The following is a 17,388-nucleotide window of genomic DNA, read 5'->3' as shown; positions in this document are numbered from 1 at the left end:
AACAGTCTCCATTGTTAGAGATATTACCTTTATTACAATAAATACAGAATATTTTTGGAATATACGCAGACGTATCGGAGAGGTCAGGTGTTCTCGCTGTAATATTTCAGCTTTCTAATTTGTGATTTCAGCGCATACGAGAGTTGATATTTAAAGGTAATATAATGCCTGGTGAGTTGCCAGCGATGGATGGCACTCATTTCGTCTCTATATTTCTGGTTATATACTCGATGTTTTTAGCTTTCGTGATGCTTTTCAAGTAATTGTACAAACTACGTTTCGTTGCTGTTGAGTTTATGCTTTGTTGTAGATTTTTTGTTTGGTTGTTGTTTTTTTTATTAATTGTGTACTTTTAGTTACTTAATAATAAAGAAATTGAATTCATTTTATTTTGTTCAGTATTTGTTCTTAAATTATTGTCTTTAAATCGATTCTCTCTTCGTTAGAAATAATCTCGATAAGATATTTAAGTCAATTTTTTTTCATTCGATTTAATTCTTAAACTAAGCAAATGTTGATTATATATGTATGCTAATGTTAATTGTATAAATTTGACCTGAAAAACTGTTCGGAAACGCAGGCAAATTGGATTCTGGCATGGCTTTTCAAATACTAACCTAACCTACTATATGGAGGGCACAACCAAGTAATCAAAATTTATTAAATCAATATCAAAAGATATACTAGTTATAAATGTCATCAATCGTTAAAAGAAAAATTAATTTAGTATCCCGAAACAATAATAGTGTTACCTCGAATGCAGCTCATTTATAATTTGTTCCGTCTATTATGACTAATATAGACGGAACTAATATTTATATCACACATAAAAAATATCGTTTACTTAAAAAAAGTGCACATTTACAATAGATCTTTGAGGATCAAATAATATTATCCTAATTTACATCACTATATCTCTAGAAACTTCAAATCTCAAACGTCATCGTACCCATCGTACGTGAAATGAACTATAGAAACAGTTAACCCACCATAACTAGACTGTTAACAGCCTGTAAAACCGAATCTTCCTTGATGGCTCTCAGGTTTCTGTTGAGCAGAGAGTTGTCGTCTTGAGCTTGGTTTTCAAGCCAGTTGCACACAGCTTCGTTGTCGAGCTCCCACTGGTGGGACTATGGAACATAAGAGATTCTTTAAATTACATTACGCGTGCATTAAATGACGTTTTTTATTCTTAATTAACAAAGGGTTTTTCAACAAGAACTTTGTTTTTTAAATCAAAATAAAACAATGAATTTAGATGACAATGATTCAAATTTTTATTGTATTAAAAAAAAGTAAGGTTTGATAATTATGAATGAAAAATGATATCTGATAAGTATCCAACACGACCACAGTTACAGATGTCGATTCTTTGAACAAAGTTTTTAATCACTTCACGAATTTTGAGTTATAGGGCTGCAATCGATTCGATTGGCTCCGTATAGACTCTGTCTTTAACATAACCCCATAAAAAAATAACCCAGCGGTGTTAAATCATACGACCGAGCTGGCCACTTAACGGTTGAGTTTCGTGAAATTATGCGATCGGGAAATTTAGTTTACAATAAATTCATTGTTTCGGTGGCCGTGTGACTTGTGCCGTTGGCATCGAGCCGTTTTTTTCGCTTACGCTATCGAGAGATGTTACGACGTGACGATGTGTACGACCATGAGTACAAAGCGAATGGCAGATAGAGCTTAAGAATGTAGAACTTCGCTTACTGTTGGCACACGTGCCACACAAGCCAAGCACTTCTATTGTATTTAGGCCGACAAACGATCTTTATTATTTGGAACGGCCTGTCGCCGTAAAAGCGACACATGTAGCACGTGTCGCCGGCGTCGGGCCGGACTCACCATGGTCTCGCCGCGGTCCTCCGTGAACCAGCGCCGCAGCGTGGCGGCGGCGGCGCCCTGGTCCATGGCGTCGGCGGGGCTGAGCGCGCCCGCGGCCTGCACGCGCCGCTCCTGCTCGTTCTGGCGCAGCAGGCGGCGCAGGCGCCAGTACAGCACGCGCCGCGACGTCCGCCACGGGATTATGTCCTGCCAGTCGAGATTGTGTTTCATTTTTCTCAATTTCCTTGAGGTGCATCAACAAATAGCGAAAAATTTGGATGTCAAGCTACTTTTGACAAATCATTGGATTTCTTAATCCATTTCAAATGAAATTTGCTTAAGATTTTTCTGTCAGACTCTCAATGTTCACAAATTACTACACGGTGTAAACAATTCCCTCGATATGTCTTGTAGAATGTGTATTACTAGACGGTGTAAACAATTTCCGCATTACACCTTGTAGAATTTAATTATTGTGTTAATTTAATTGTGTTTCGGCTGCATGAAGTTGATTACGACTTCACGCATTAACTGCAAACATGCAATCAGTCTGTTAGCAGCCTTAGGTGTGGCGACAACACAGAAACTAATACTGTCAAACCAGAATCAGAGCCTTTTAAATAAATGTAATATGTTACCCATTATCGGATAATTATCAAAATAAAATAAACATATTTTCTAAGATCTTGCATTTGCCGTTGTGTAGAAATGTAGGCTTCAATTCAGCTATCAATAGAATATATAGAAGCTACAATGACTTGAAAAGTACGTGTGATGCGGATATGTTTGCTGACCCTTTGTCTGCATCTAGGCACAAGGTAGCTTCACATTTTAAATAAAAATAAAATTAACACTAGTAGCATCATAGAATATAGTAATATACGTGCAATTTAAATATGTATTAATCTATTGTTTTTTCGCTTATGTAAAAAAATATAGCATCAAAGTACTTTTTTAAGCATCATGTCAGCGATGTTGTCGTGAAATTGAATATATATAGTGCAGTGTGCAGCGAATGTTGTGTACGTCTGTAATTGTCCTATGTATAGTCCTAGCCTCGTGTCTAACTTTTGTTATTTGTCAAATAATGTTGATGTGCTTAATATAAATAATAATATCTTGGTAATTTCAAACCCTGTTTAAACTATAGTCAGTAACGCAGTAAATTCAAGTTGGAGAATTTACGCGTCTTCCAAAGTTTGTAACTATTCTTCGACTTACATGTTTCATATAACAATGTTTTCCTTAACTATTAGCGAGAAGTATTTTTATTGAACTATATAGACTTACAAATATACAGCCTTTTTCCAACATTCTTTCGGCTGTGTCGTGTAGTTCGGCGAATTGAACGGCAATCTGGAAAACAAGTATAATTATAATAGCGGGCATATTTACACCACTACACTAGGGAAACCCTGTATGTACACGGTGCCATGACCACACACATAGACAACCACATATTACACCCAAATTCACGAGAGAAATACTTGTAGATCATTATCTCTCCCGGCCCGGGAATTGAACCAGGGACCTCTGCATAAAGAAATGAAAAAGCCGTTTTTTCAGTTCTTTATTTGCAAACTTTAAAGCTTTTTAAATTCCAATTATTTTCTTAGAGTATTATAAAATCCTAGACATCAGTTAGATGATCACTCTATGTGAATAACGAGCTTTTCAGAATAAAACTGAGCAATGCTAAAGTCACGTGTTACGCCTATTTCAGTGAATTTAGAACTTTAAAAGGCTCTCCTGTAGACTTGGCAATTTCGACATACGATACTTTACGTAGGAGGGGTTGAAACTAAAAATTTTTCATAATTATTAATACAAAGATCGAACAGTAAGAAAAAATTCGTTCTATCAGGCTGTATTCGAACCAACGTCTTCCAGCAAACCGTGAAAGACGCTACGCCACGGAATGAACTAGCGGACCTTATGCTGGGTGTACGAGTCTCTTACGAGTCTTCCGCTTTGCGTTTTTCTTGTCTTTGTTTTGGTTTTATAGGACGCGTGGACGCTGCTGCTCTGTGATTGGCCAGTGGTGCTGTCCTCCGCAAACGTTCCCTGTTGCTTGCGTGGAAATATCAAACGCACGCAACGGAGAAGCGAGCGACTCGTGAACAGTCCTACACAAGACAGATCTTGGCGTATGCGCGAAATGAGTCACGCAAGTAAGCGAAAAAACGCAAGTGAAAAACTCGTGCACCCGGCATTACGAATTTTTCTATATGCTTGTTGCAGATTTGGTTTGATTGGATTTTTGTTTTTTTAAGAAAAGTTTTCACAGATGGTGCCACGGCAAAAAGTTGTTAATTCAAGATGTGTGTTATAATTACCTCGTGGTATATAGGACTGAGCTCCTTTTCTCTGGCTTTGGCAGTCTTTTCTGCGGCTAACAGCTCTGTTTCTAGTTCTCGTACTTTGGTTTCCGCTGCAAGGAGACGTAACACAACAGCATAATCACTATTTTTTAATATTACAATCCATTACAATCTAATACAAACAAAATCAAAACGTTAACAAATCTTTCCCACAACAGTAACATGTTTCTTTAATATGGCTATCAGGGTATTCAAATTTATCTCTCTAAAAGCTCTTATTCGACAAGAACACTTCAATAGACTACAAACTATTAGAAATAGGTTATGAATCCGGCCGGATCGAATCTAGTGGAGTAATTTCACAAAAAATAATTTAATATCAGTTCAATAAAAAACGTGAAATAGGTAATAATAATTTCCATTTTTTTATTAATATGTATATATTTTATTATGTTTAAATATTTTATGATACATGAGTACAGCTCTGCAGCATGGGCCTTTCTAACACCTCTTTAGTAGCGTAAAGCTCCTTGTGAAAGAGTTCGTCCAGGGTAGTACTTCCACCTTACCTATTTCTAGCATTATTATGCTGGCATGTCTGCGTTCCTGTTTTAAAGGGTAAGGATGCTGGTGAAATTAAAGACACTTGGGACTTGTCAACTTATGTCTCAGGGTGACGGGAGCAGTGGCAATACCATTTGAGCCGCACTGCAACTGTTATGAACAGGCGTGACACTTATGAACAGACGTGACACTTATCACCAGGCGCACGACTTGTCAGCTTGTCTGACCAGTCTTGTGAGTCTCTGAGGGTCGTATCCAGAACTCTACTCAATGCTCAAGTCAGGATTTGAGTATGCTTCAAAGCATTAGAAATCATACTCAAGTCCTTGCTATTAGGGTCGTATATCCAGTGCTTGAAATCATACTCAGATCCTGACTTGAGCATTACTTAGACTGGCAGGGAGAAAATCCAGTCCTTGCAACCCTTATTCTTCCCAGCTTCCGTCTGTTACCTTAAGTCGCACAGTAACAGGCTACCTCTACTATGCGTTACGTATATACCAGCAGTGTTTGTTAGGGCTAGGCTGTTAGGTAGGAACGTAGGGTTGTTTATGATAGGTTACAGCTTTCCCTTACCATGACATGTTTAGCCAGCTAGCTGTAATTACACATTCAGGACGATACTCAACAGTAACACTCACACCCAACGAATATTACGCAAAGATAGTTATATTTTTTCTTCTCCTCTTCTTCTTGCGGAGATGGGGGTGTAAGGTTCGAAGAGCTGAATTAACCTTTAACGACTGTAGTTACGTTTGGAGAAGGATTTCACTGAATTTAAATACTTTTTCCAATTGAGACAAAAATTTATTTATGTAAAGAACTTATACGACAACGGTCCATCAGACTGGAAAGGTGTCGAGCAATTGAACGATCAGCAATCGCATGAACCGGAGTCGCAGCTCCAAGGAATCAAACAATGGAATATAGGCTTTATTGGAATATAGGGTGACTTTGTAACCTAGTTTTTTCGGATTTTCGATAACAAGTCGTAAAAATTGCTATAAAATGTAACCTTAATGATTGAATAATTAATGAATGAAGTAATGTGTGCATAATTACACGAACGTGATTCTTGCAACATTCCAAAGTTTTTACGGTTCATGTTAATTATTGCGACATCTTAGATTTTAGGATACCGTCATAGTATAACTAGATAGAGGTAAAGTTAGTTGACTCTAGAATTAGTAAATATTAGATTGGGTACACACCTTTTTTACCTGCCTCGGTGCGAATGAGTGCGTCGTCTATGGACCCGCGGCGGTCTAATTGTTTCGATAGCTCTTTGATTTGGTCTTTTAATTCTGAAAATAAAGAATATGTTATGTCGTATCTACTTCTACGAATAAATCTATCTGTATTCGTTAGCAAACCAATGTCGTATTTACCTGTTATCCTGGCTCCCAACCTCAGCAGCTCTGGGTCCATTCTGTGCATGGTCTTCAGTATATCCCGTTGTTTGTATTTCACTTCGACGATGCCTTCTGCTTCAAGTACTCCGCCTCTGTAACAACGAATAGATGTCAAATTTCGGGTGCGTTAACTTAATTCTAACTTTTAGTAAACTTAAATAACCTGGGTGCATTGGATAAATATAAAAGTAAACTGTATTCACTACGATATTTAAGGACGCCAGGATTCAACTCGTTACATGGTACAGATACGGTGAAGAAAAACTTCGTGATGAAATCTTCATGTCGAAGAAGGTTCACAATGAAGTTCCCAACCCGCATTGGACTACCTTGGCTAGCTATGGCCTAAGCCCTCGCATGAGAGGAGACTCTACTCAACAGTGGGCCGTACAAATAGGTTACAGTATGATGAGTGTTCTGAGTAATGTATCCAGGTGATTTAAGTTTACTTAAAGTGTACTTAACGCACCTAGATGAACTAATTCAGGTGAATGAAGTTAATTCGCAAGCAAATTTCAATTCAATAATTGTAGCTACTGGTTGTCAGGCCGTTTTAATAATAATCTTTTATAATTATTCATACAAAGATCGAACACTCAGAAAAAACACTCAGAAAAAATTCCTTCGATCCGGTCGGATTCGAACCGACGTCTTCTTGCATACCGTGCCAGACGCTATACCAACTAAGCCACGGAACGAACCAACGGACCCCACGAATTTTTCTATGTGCTTGCGTCGTGTCTTTGTATTTGGTCTTTCAACGACTTTTTAGTCGTAGCGCCACCTATGAGAAATCTATGACAGATTTATCACCCAGTTAGTACCTTTACAGCTACCAGTCCTGGCGAGATGTCGCTATTCACTGTATTAATTAAATTTTTATTGAATTGATATTCAAATCATTATTTTTTCTGAGTGTTCGATCTTTGTATTAATAATTATAACAAACTAGTGGAGTAATTTCACAAAAAATAATTGAATATCAATTCAATAAAAACTTAAATGATCTTTTATTTCAAACTAATGTTCATATTTTGTTAGAACAAATTGTCTTATTAATATTCTTTTACCATGCCAAGTGACTGGACGAACATCTCATGCGCCTAATATTAAGCGACACGCCTGTCCATAACAGTTGCAGTGCCATTCAGAGCCTTAAATCGCAAAGATCCTATGGGCACTGTCACTGCGCCCGTCAACCTGAGACATAAGTTAACAAGTCCCATGTGCCTGTAATTTCATCAGCACCCTTACCCTTCTAAACCGGAAATGAGTAATGCTCACACTACTGCTTGGCGGCAGAAATAGGTAAGGTGACAGTACTTCCCCGGATGAACTGTTTCACAAGGAATTTGATAACTTAAATTGATGTTGCAGTTAAATGTACGTAATTATTTTAAATGTTAAATTTTATGCTTGTTATTTAGAAGAAAATAATCTTTATCGAAATTCTCGATCAATTTAATAAAATTACAGATTATTTTTTCACATTTACCGATTCTCGACTCAGACAGGCGATTATTTAAAAAACTTCTTATTCTTTCAGTAAAATTTTCTACCTGTGGTATTTAAGATAATTTCGTGTGGCATTGCCGTGAGACGACCTGTATAACTTTTTTTTTATGTATTAAGGTTTTGGCTAAGCCATCAGCCTAAACAGGAATTATTATAATTATTACAGAGTTTTAAATGTAATTTAAAAAAAAAAACTAACTACTACAGCATGGAAAGCAGAAATTAAATATAAAAAATTGTTGGCAGTCAAAAAACAAATTATTAAGGTCACAGCTGTATAACGTTGCTGTTCGTAATTGGACGTAGTGAAACAAAAAGGGTCCTATGCATATCCAGTCACTTTCGAGACATGGCAGTTTGAAGTTTAAAAGTGTTTCTCACTCTTGTTTTATTCTCAAAACTTATAATGTCATGTAACTCCAGAGATATTTATTTATTTATGTTTATATGTTGGATTTATTTTTGCTGATCTAAGAGGTTTAGCTTTGGAAACCGTTTGGTACATATAACTAATTTTTTGATAATTTATAGTCCATTTCAATAGGAATGATTCCGGTGACGTTTGAAATTTGAAGTTTTTAGAGATGTAGTGATGTAAAATCGTATGAAAAAAATCGATTTAAATATCTTATCGAGATAATTTGTAACGAAGAGGGAATCGATTTACAGAAAATAATTTAAGAACAACTAATGAACAAAGTAATGGTGTAAATGTCTATGGATAAATATTTCTTTTATATATTAAGTAATTAGCATTGACTTACAATTATATGGACGTCGGGTCCGCGCCAAAAAGTGTCCGAACTTATAGGGCGTTAAAATCGTATACAGAGCGTCATTCACGCTTTAGTCTTCGTTTGTTCGACTGACAGCGAAGCAAGCAAAATTAGACAGTACTGCGATGACATTACAATTTAAATTCAACGGTTTAGCTTTTTCATATTTCTTTACTTCATACTCTTCTCACTTATTCCTTTACATGTCACTACGTTTAAATAGGTTGACTTGGGACATTTTTTTCGTGGTTTTTGTATTAGACCCGTCGTCCATTTATTTGTAAGTCAATGGTAATTAGGGTAATTTATGTTGTGTCTATTCCTAAACACTACACAACCAAATAAAAAGTCAACAATAAAGCATAAAATCAGCAGCAACGGAACGGTATTTGAACAATTACTCCAAAAAGATCACGCAAAGCCACACCCCGGACACTCCATACAATGGTCGAAAATTATTTACCTACTACTACTACATAAAGCAAGGCGCTACCTGCACACGCGCAAATGAGTGCGTGAAGTGGCAGGGTTACCCATTACATTCTCGCACTATTACGTTACGTGGTCACAGCGGCAACATAGCGAAAACTCCAACGCGAATCTGTTATCTATGATTAGGTATTTACATCGATATATTATTATATTTTTCATTAACTCACTAACTAGAGTAATATCGAAGATTTATTTCAAAAATATATTAAAAGCACTTAAAATGTTATTATTATTTCGGACTTTTTTCGGACATGTACTTTTAAGTAAGGTAACCAAGGTATTTGAAATTGCTTATCCAAGTTTAGTTAATAATTAGATATATTCACTACCTACGTAATATTTATCGGCAATACGAATAGAAAATTCGCGAAGTCATGGCGTCTCATTATATTGATATAATAAATCTGTATTTTTTATACATACTTAAATTACTTTGCAGTAAATAAGTGAAGAAAACAATAACTGACTGAGTCTCTGACGTAAGTTTTTTTACTTACTCCGTTTCATCTTTCGGAAAATGATGATAAACAGCAGTACACAGCACAATTCACGACCATTATAAATAGTAACGTACAATGATGTTATTTCGTAATGAATAAATGAAAACTATATTCAAAACATCAAAGCCGTCTTCGCGCTAAACGGCTCGCCCGCAGCCTTGATGTCGTTCAGTCAATGTGACCGGCAATGTACGGGGCGTGGTGCGGTATCTAAAACTAGGGAGGGGCGGAGAATGTCAGTTCTCTTATCTATATTCTCTGGCAAAGCTAAAAACAAAATAAAACCCGCTAACAAGGTATGTAAATGCCTCGTATTGACGCGAGTTACACAGAAACCGATTTGATTTATCGATTCTATGATGTAAATCTCTATGGATAAACAATCCGTTTTACGCATCAAGCAGTTGGTGTATTATATTTATTATTTCATTTTTTTATCTACATAATATACCACAATTTTTACTTAAAATTACATCTACAACAAATATTGTTTCATTTTGGTACATTACAACAAATTTGTAGCCGGATTGACGGATTAGTTATAAATCTACGTAATAGAAGTGTCACAGAACTCATCCCTATTGAAATGGACTGTAGTGGATTGTGTGAGAGGCCAAGTACGTCGAATTGTACGTCGCCGGCACCCACCTGGCCTCGGGGTCGGCGTACATCTCCATGCGCGTGGCGTTGACACTGGGGTCGATGACGGCCCAGGCGCCGCCGCGCACTTCGGCTCCCGGCGGCACGTACACCAGCACGGGCGCCGTGGCACCGCGCAGCGCGCGCACGATCTCGGCGCCGAACTTCAGGATCTGCTCGTACATGTCTGCGGGCGCCAAGCGACGGTGCAATTCTCACAGGATTTACTTTCAATATCCGAATGACTTTGTAGATAGATAGATAAACACTTTATTGCTCACACACAAGAACAAAGAAAGGCGGTCTTATCGCTAAGAGCGATCTCTTCCAGACAACCTTTGAGTTAGGGGAAAGATAATCGGAGCGGGAGACGTAGTGCGCCAATTTTACAAATATAAAAAAAAATACAAAATAAATAAATTAAATAAAGACACATAGTAATTTATAAATATACCTAAATAAACTTATACTTACTAATAAATATGCACACGTTGCAGACTAGGACCGTGATAAAAAATATTTGCGCAATCCCGTTTTGAAAATAGGTAGCGACTTAGACTGTCGGATTTCAAATGGGAGATCGTTCCACAATTTTGCAGCCTTAATCGTAAAGGAATCTTTTTAATACTCAGAGCGAGTGAAAGGAGGCTTCAGTAGGTTATCCATTTTAGACCTTAGTTGACGGTTGTGATCATCCCCTAGGAAGCGAAAACGAACCTTAAGGCATGGCGGAGTACGAGAGTCGTATAGAACATTATAAAGAAAGCTGAGAACGTGCTCCTCACGGCGCAACTTGATAGGGAGCCACTGAAGCCTTCTCCTAAATTCGGCCGCATGATCGAACTTGCGCAATCCGTATATAAAATGTATTGATTGTTACGCTCAATCTCAATCAATATCTTCACTTCTGAATGAAAAAGCAGCAAACAAAAAAATATTTCGTTTTCGTTACTTCACTAACTAAAACGCGGTTAAGTGAGAAATCGACCCCTCCTACGTAAAGTGTCGTATGTCGAAATTGCCAAGTTTACAGGGAAGCGTTTTAAAGTTTCACTGAAATAAGCATAACACAGACTTTAGCATTTCACATTATGTATTGTGGTTGTTTATCTAACCGATATCTAGGATTTTATAATACTCTATGTGAGTAACGAGATTCGCCGAATAAAACTGAGAAATGCTAAAGTCGCGGTACTTTACGTAGGAGGGGTCAAAATGGTCAATTATCCGTTTAATTAGAAAAAATTAAAGCACAAAATTCTCTTTTAAACATAGTTACAATTATGTAGTTAACTTACCCTAACGATGCATAGCTTAAATATCATTAAACAATTACAATATTCTACAACTGGGTTATGGTTTTTTGATATCTCAAAATTTTATTTTGTCACTTAGCGTTTTAGTTATACCCTGTTTCAAATGAATTGAGAGTAAAGGTAAACATTGAGTGCATTGACCCGACCATAGTCGGTTTAGTGATGGGCAATTGTAGAGTAATTTACTAATCAATTATTGAATGAATCAGATCGATCAATTGAATCTGTTGGACTAACATCAAGTGAATTCCGCGCATTTGACCGTTGTAAATTGATTGAAGGTGATACATATAAAAACGTTCCTTTATTTACGATTATTGACATTTATTGTTTAAAAGTTAGAAGCTATCAGTTAAATACAGAAAATTATGAAAATACTTGATAGTTAACAAGTCGCTAAATCGTTTGTAAGCGGTACAGAAATAAGAGTTGGTCAAATGACTTCAAGACGTAAGTTTCTGGTGACTCTTGAGGCAATCACTTACTCAAACTATGATTCACTCAATTGAACTTTTTTCCGTACATCCCTATGCAACCATAGACATTCTAGACTATGGATTGTCAAATCAATCTCAGTTTTCGGCGAAGATTTTTCAATTATGATTTTATAATGCATAACAAACGAATATTGTTGGAAAAAGTGGTGAGATATCTAGTGGAAACCTACAAAATACACATAAAAGTGTTACTTATTCCATATAGTGAGTGATTTCTTCAGAATTTTAACCCAACTGGTTTGTTTACGTTTACTCTCAATTCTATTGAAATAGACTATAGCAGACGACAGATTTACAATGGTTGTTCATCTAAATTACCATGTTTTGATTGACTGCGAAACGGGACAACGGTTTCCCACTGAGTTACCACCGTCCCTTTCTGTAACCTTACGTACTATTTGCGTGACTATTGCATGGGAACTTGTAATTTGCATGTTAGTTTCATGGCAAATTGGAATTGTAATTTGCTTCACAGTCGCGTGACAAATTGCAATCGTAATTTACATGACAGTTGTTTGGTAAATTGCAATTGCAAATTATCTTCGAAACTTCGACTTTACAGCTAAATTAATTTTATTTATTTATTTGTTGCAACATATACAGTATAGGAAATAGCGTCCCATACAAACACTATGGATCCATCCATATAGGGCAATGCAATCCATTAATTACAAATGAATAAGCAGCAAACAAAAAGTGTAAGTGGAGTTACGTCAGAAAATTGTATATTACGCACCCCTCATGGAAGAATGGCATAATAAGAGTTACGTCAAAAATGTTTATTGCTCCAATAGATACAGAAAAATATAACCCAGGTCCTCTCCAATTGTTGCAAATGCACTAACATTCTAGATAGAGTTACAGGAATTGGAGAGGATGTGGGTTATATTTTTCTGTATCTAATGGAGCAATAAACATTTTTTACGAACTCTTATTATGCCATTCTTCCATGAGGCGTGAGTAATATACAATTTTCTTATATATGTATAATAAACTACAAAATATACAGCAACGAACAACAAACAAAAGCAAAACGTTTAGTATCACTTGCCACGAAAACAACACAAAAGTACATGAGGCTATTTGTTTATAAAAGAAGAACTGGAGATGTAATTTTTATTATAAGTTAAATAGACGTACTCTTGACTTCTACCTAGTCCTGGGGCAAAGATGGGGTCGATGATGGAACCAGCTGACCCAGAAAATGCCTACTCAAATGCACCTTAAAGACGTCCGGATTGTATGGTCGGAAACACAGACGATGGTAATAAATTACGGTCTTTGGACAACAATCAAGTAAAGATAATATCCTGTCTAAATGTACGGTGGTCAAAGAAGGGGGGCGGAATAAGCCGGTGAAGCTCTTGGGCACATTCACAGAAGTCCCTTGCATACAGATGCAGTGACAGCACTGTCATCATGCTACGAAAACATTGATATTAAAACAGCACTGGAACATACCTTTCTGTCCACCGCTGAATCCTCTCCAATTAGCGAAGATCATAATCGGTAAGTTCTCCCGAGAAAAATCGTTGATGGCCTGAGAAGTCTTGTACGCTGAATCAGGGAACCAGACCTGCGAGAATTACAAGTGGTCAGTGCAATTCATGGAAATGATGATGATGGGCATGAAATTTGAAAGTATAGCATGAATTATAATTTATTTATTTATATTGGTATGGTATTCTGCTAAAACTTAAGAAAAATTGTCAGTGGCTAGCCGTCGAGCTACTGCATTTTGTATTTCTTTAGTACTCTGCTCTTCGATAGCACATCGATGTCGTATATAATTTGAAGACCAAATTTATTAAACGAGATAAGAATCAAAACGTGCATAGTAATTTTTATTCAATTAACAGCCTCCGTGGTCGAACGGTTATCACGCTAGTCTGCCACGCAGGGGTGCCGAGGTTCGATTCCCGGGCTGGGAGAAATATTTGTATGACCTACATTTATTTCTCTCGTGATTTTGGGATAACTATTAAGTAATCTGTGGTTTGTGGGTGTAATTTGTGGTAGTCTATGTGAGTGTTCATGGCACCCGCGATACAGGGTTTCCCTAGTGCGGGGCTTTTTAAAAAAAACCATGGTAATTTTAGTAAGGTAACATAATTAGTGATTGAATAAAATATACATTTATTGCAACGCCACAACACAGATACAAAAAAAATGATAACACAGACAAACAAAACAAAATAAAAAAAATTAATAAACAAAATAAAGAATGCAATAAAAAAACATAAAGTAAGACAAATCAGACAAAACGCAAAAAACAAAATATAACCACTACAAATTTTGTACTGTCATATATATATTCCGCATATTCACAACCGCACATAATGATATACATATATTTGTATATCATTATGTGCGGTTGTGGCGTGCGCAAAAGGACTTCATTCAGCATAAGCCACCGCCATAATTGACTGTAGCGCTGGTTTTCAATGAGCCCTGAGCCGGGATAAGTGACACACGTGTGTGTCGCGAAATAAAAGAACTTAAAATAAACTACTTAAATATTTGTGTATGTGTTCTTTGTATATTGTGTTACTGCTGCGTGTTATATTATAGATCGTAAAAGTATACACTATAAACGCACACAGAAGGTATATACATATATATATACCTTCTGTGTGCATTTATAGTGTAGATAGATAGATTGAATGAATTAAATTAAAGTCATCAGTGCCATTCCACTGGCAATCCATAAAGACTCAACTGCCATTGCAACTGCATTTTAGCAGAATACCAAGTATTATCATAATACAATATAATCTCTGTGGATTCAAAAAATTGAAATAATTGTAGAAAAAATTGCAGAACCCTGTAAAGTTGTACCGCATGCTGTAACAATGCACATATAATATACAAATGCATATCTATCTATATATCTGTTACTTACTTGTCCCGCCTGCTGTAAGGTCTTTGCTTCAGAATCCAAGTTGGCAGGATCAGCTGGCAGGGTCAGCTCCACTGTACGAGTTTCCACGGCTATCACACCGACTGGAATACCCCCGAGGCGCGCTCGACCTGACAAACGACAAATTTATTGCAAAATTGGAACACGTCACACTGATTGCACTATAATTATGTTGCAATTGCAAATGCTTATTACTTTTTTATTATTAAGTTTCCCGTATTTACAAAATGAACTTTGCCCAAGTTTAACCAATAAATTTAACAAAACTTAAGTCCACTTGCATTAAACTTAAATATGCGTAAATTCGTAAGACGCACTTAACACAATGTATTAAGAGTATCTTTTGCATTGCAAGAATTGGTTTAAGTGGTTATACACAGCTACTTTGAGAAGCGATGCAATCACGTGATCAAGAACTGCGCAATTTCATCGCGACACTTGTGATTTACAGGCGATTGTATCGAACAGACGCGCATTGCATCGATGCAATCGCCTATGATCATGAACAAAACATATTTTAATCTCCCTCGACGCTTCGGACCTTTTTTTATATAATATCAAGTAACGGGACGAACAAGTCGTGCGCCTGGTGATAAGCTACACGTCTGTTCATAACAGTTGCATAGCCATAAAGATCTAAGGGACACTGCCACTGCACCCGTCACCCTGAGACATAAGTTGACAAGTCCCATGTACCTGTAATTTCACCAGCACCCTTAAAAACAAAGCTATTGCAACGTCCATGGTCTCGACGGGACTGAAGATAGTTAGAAAAACTCGCACGGCTAGAAGACACTGACACCCGCTTCAGTCCCTTCCAGACCATGGATGTTGTCGAGGTAATAAAAATATGCTTTATACATTATTAAGTCCCGATTTAAAGATCAAATAACGTGTGAAATGTGTGAATTTGTCGATGTAGTCGCGCGCTTGCATCGCTCGCTTAAAATCGCGCGTATGTGTTAAAAGTAGATTATTAGCGAGTGCATCGCTACTGCATCGCGTTTATATCGCGTTTGCATCGCTGTTAAAAGTCGACGTGTGTAACTGCTCTTCGACTTCAGTTTAGTGCAAAAGGACATTAGATATACTCCGCAATTACTTACTTAAACTTTTCTTCATTTTGTAAATACGAAAAACTTGATTAACTCAATTTGATTAACTAATTTTTTTTTTGTTAATATTCATTTGTTTGAAACTTTATTTAAACTTCTGGCTCAAATTTTCGAGTGACAATTACTAAAAAGGGTGGTTTACACGGAAAGACGACTAAGGCCTATAGAAGATCCTTAGAGCGTTTGCACTAAGTCTGATTTGTATCAAGGGGTCTGCCCTAGATCTCCGTCCGACATCCGTCCGAAACAATTACTGTCAAATAAGTAATATTCGACAAAATTAAAAGACAAGTATCCAGTACGGAGCTTCATTCGCATCATACGTCTTTTCATTTGGTCAAGTATTGCTTATTTACTGTAACTGTTTCGGACGGATGTCGGACGGAGATCGAGAGTAGACCCTCAGTTCCGAATCCGAGAAATAACGGTCCGGAATTTCGCAGGTGTCCAAAGTGTCATTTTATCTCTAGGTGTACAAGCGACATCCGAAATAGGTCCGACTTTTCTAGGTTTGTATAGAAACGAATACGAATTGGATGCAATGCGCAAGCGCGCTTACAGTAGTGGCTAAAATAAATAGTTGCTACCCCCTCCCACCCGTTTAAGGCGTCCATGCATCACTAAGATGCTCGTTCGTCTTAACTGTAAAACAACGTTCTTTTTTAACTCCTTTTCTTCTCGTGCAACGCAGTTGTGGAACAAACTTCCTTCCCAAATCCAGTCTAGCCCGTCTATCGCTTCTTTCAAGAAAAGGTTGAAAGCGTACTTTCTTGCTGAACTCTCTTAGTAATCATCTTATTGTATTTTTTTCACATACTTATTTATGTATATGTGTACCTATGTGTATATATTACAATATTTACATATTGATGCTATTTATTATGATTCATTGTAATACCTATGCAAGTAATGGTATTTTTTAATTTTTTTTATTTATGTACTGTATTATATTTCTTCCGCACTCTCTCTTGCACGCTATTGCCCGCTTATAACCTTACCTCTCCCTGCCCTGGGTTGGCTGGTAGAGATCTCTTTTAGAGATAAGTCCACCTTTTACTCCAGTATTTTACTTCAGCTCACTTTCTGTTAATCTAATATTTCTGTTGTATTTATTTGGTGCAATTAAGAATATATACAATAGTTTTAGTAGCAGCAGAGGTCCTTGTTGAAGAGTTCGTCCACGAAAGTATTTCCACCTTACCTATTTCTGCCGCCAAGAGTAATAAGAAACAAAGTGGACGATGACTGACCGGTAATGACCGTCTGCGCCCACGGCTTCATGACCTCGTCGAAGCTGCCCGCGTCGAAGAAGCCGGCCCTGGCGCCGTCGCCCGTGAGCATGAGGCGGGGGTCGTGCGCGGCGCGGGGGGGCACCCACTCCACCGGCCGGTCCACCGGGTCGCTCACGCGCATTATCGGCACGGTGCTCAGCTTGTCCTGGGCCATCGCGGTCAACGAATACGTAAGCGAGCAAACACAAAAAAA

At 37.3% G+C, this 17,388-nt stretch overlaps 1 protein-coding gene across 1 annotated transcript in view; it reads right to left on the bottom strand.

The window, feature by feature from the left end:
• The window catches only part of LOC113232122 (acetyl-CoA carboxylase), a 117,314-nt gene that overhangs the window by 1,529 nt on the left and 98,397 nt on the right, over nucleotides 1-17,388 (bottom strand). Inside the window, exons 28-37 of the mRNA XM_026466759.1 lie at nucleotides 17,154-17,340; nucleotides 14,771-14,898; nucleotides 13,330-13,444; nucleotides 10,065-10,242; nucleotides 6,110-6,225; nucleotides 5,933-6,025; nucleotides 4,173-4,267; nucleotides 3,127-3,192; nucleotides 1,858-2,043; nucleotides 990-1,130 (exon numbers count right to left, since the gene is read on the bottom strand). Of these exons, the coding sequence (XP_026322544.1) occupies nucleotides 990-1,130; nucleotides 1,858-2,043; nucleotides 3,127-3,192; nucleotides 4,173-4,267; nucleotides 5,933-6,025; nucleotides 6,110-6,225; nucleotides 10,065-10,242; nucleotides 13,330-13,444; nucleotides 14,771-14,898; nucleotides 17,154-17,340 (1,305 nt within the window). The remainder of the gene's footprint in view (nucleotides 1-989; nucleotides 1,131-1,857; nucleotides 2,044-3,126; nucleotides 3,193-4,172; nucleotides 4,268-5,932; nucleotides 6,026-6,109; nucleotides 6,226-10,064; nucleotides 10,243-13,329; nucleotides 13,445-14,770; nucleotides 14,899-17,153; nucleotides 17,341-17,388) is intronic.

The sequence above is a fragment of the Hyposmocoma kahamanoa genome, unplaced genomic scaffold, assembly GCF_003589595.1.
Source record: "Hyposmocoma kahamanoa isolate Upper Pololo Valley unplaced genomic scaffold, ASM358959v1 67, whole genome shotgun sequence".
Lineage (NCBI taxonomy): Eukaryota > Metazoa > Arthropoda > Insecta > Lepidoptera > Cosmopterigidae > Hyposmocoma > Hyposmocoma kahamanoa.
This window is presented reverse-complemented; position numbering and strand designations above follow the sequence as displayed.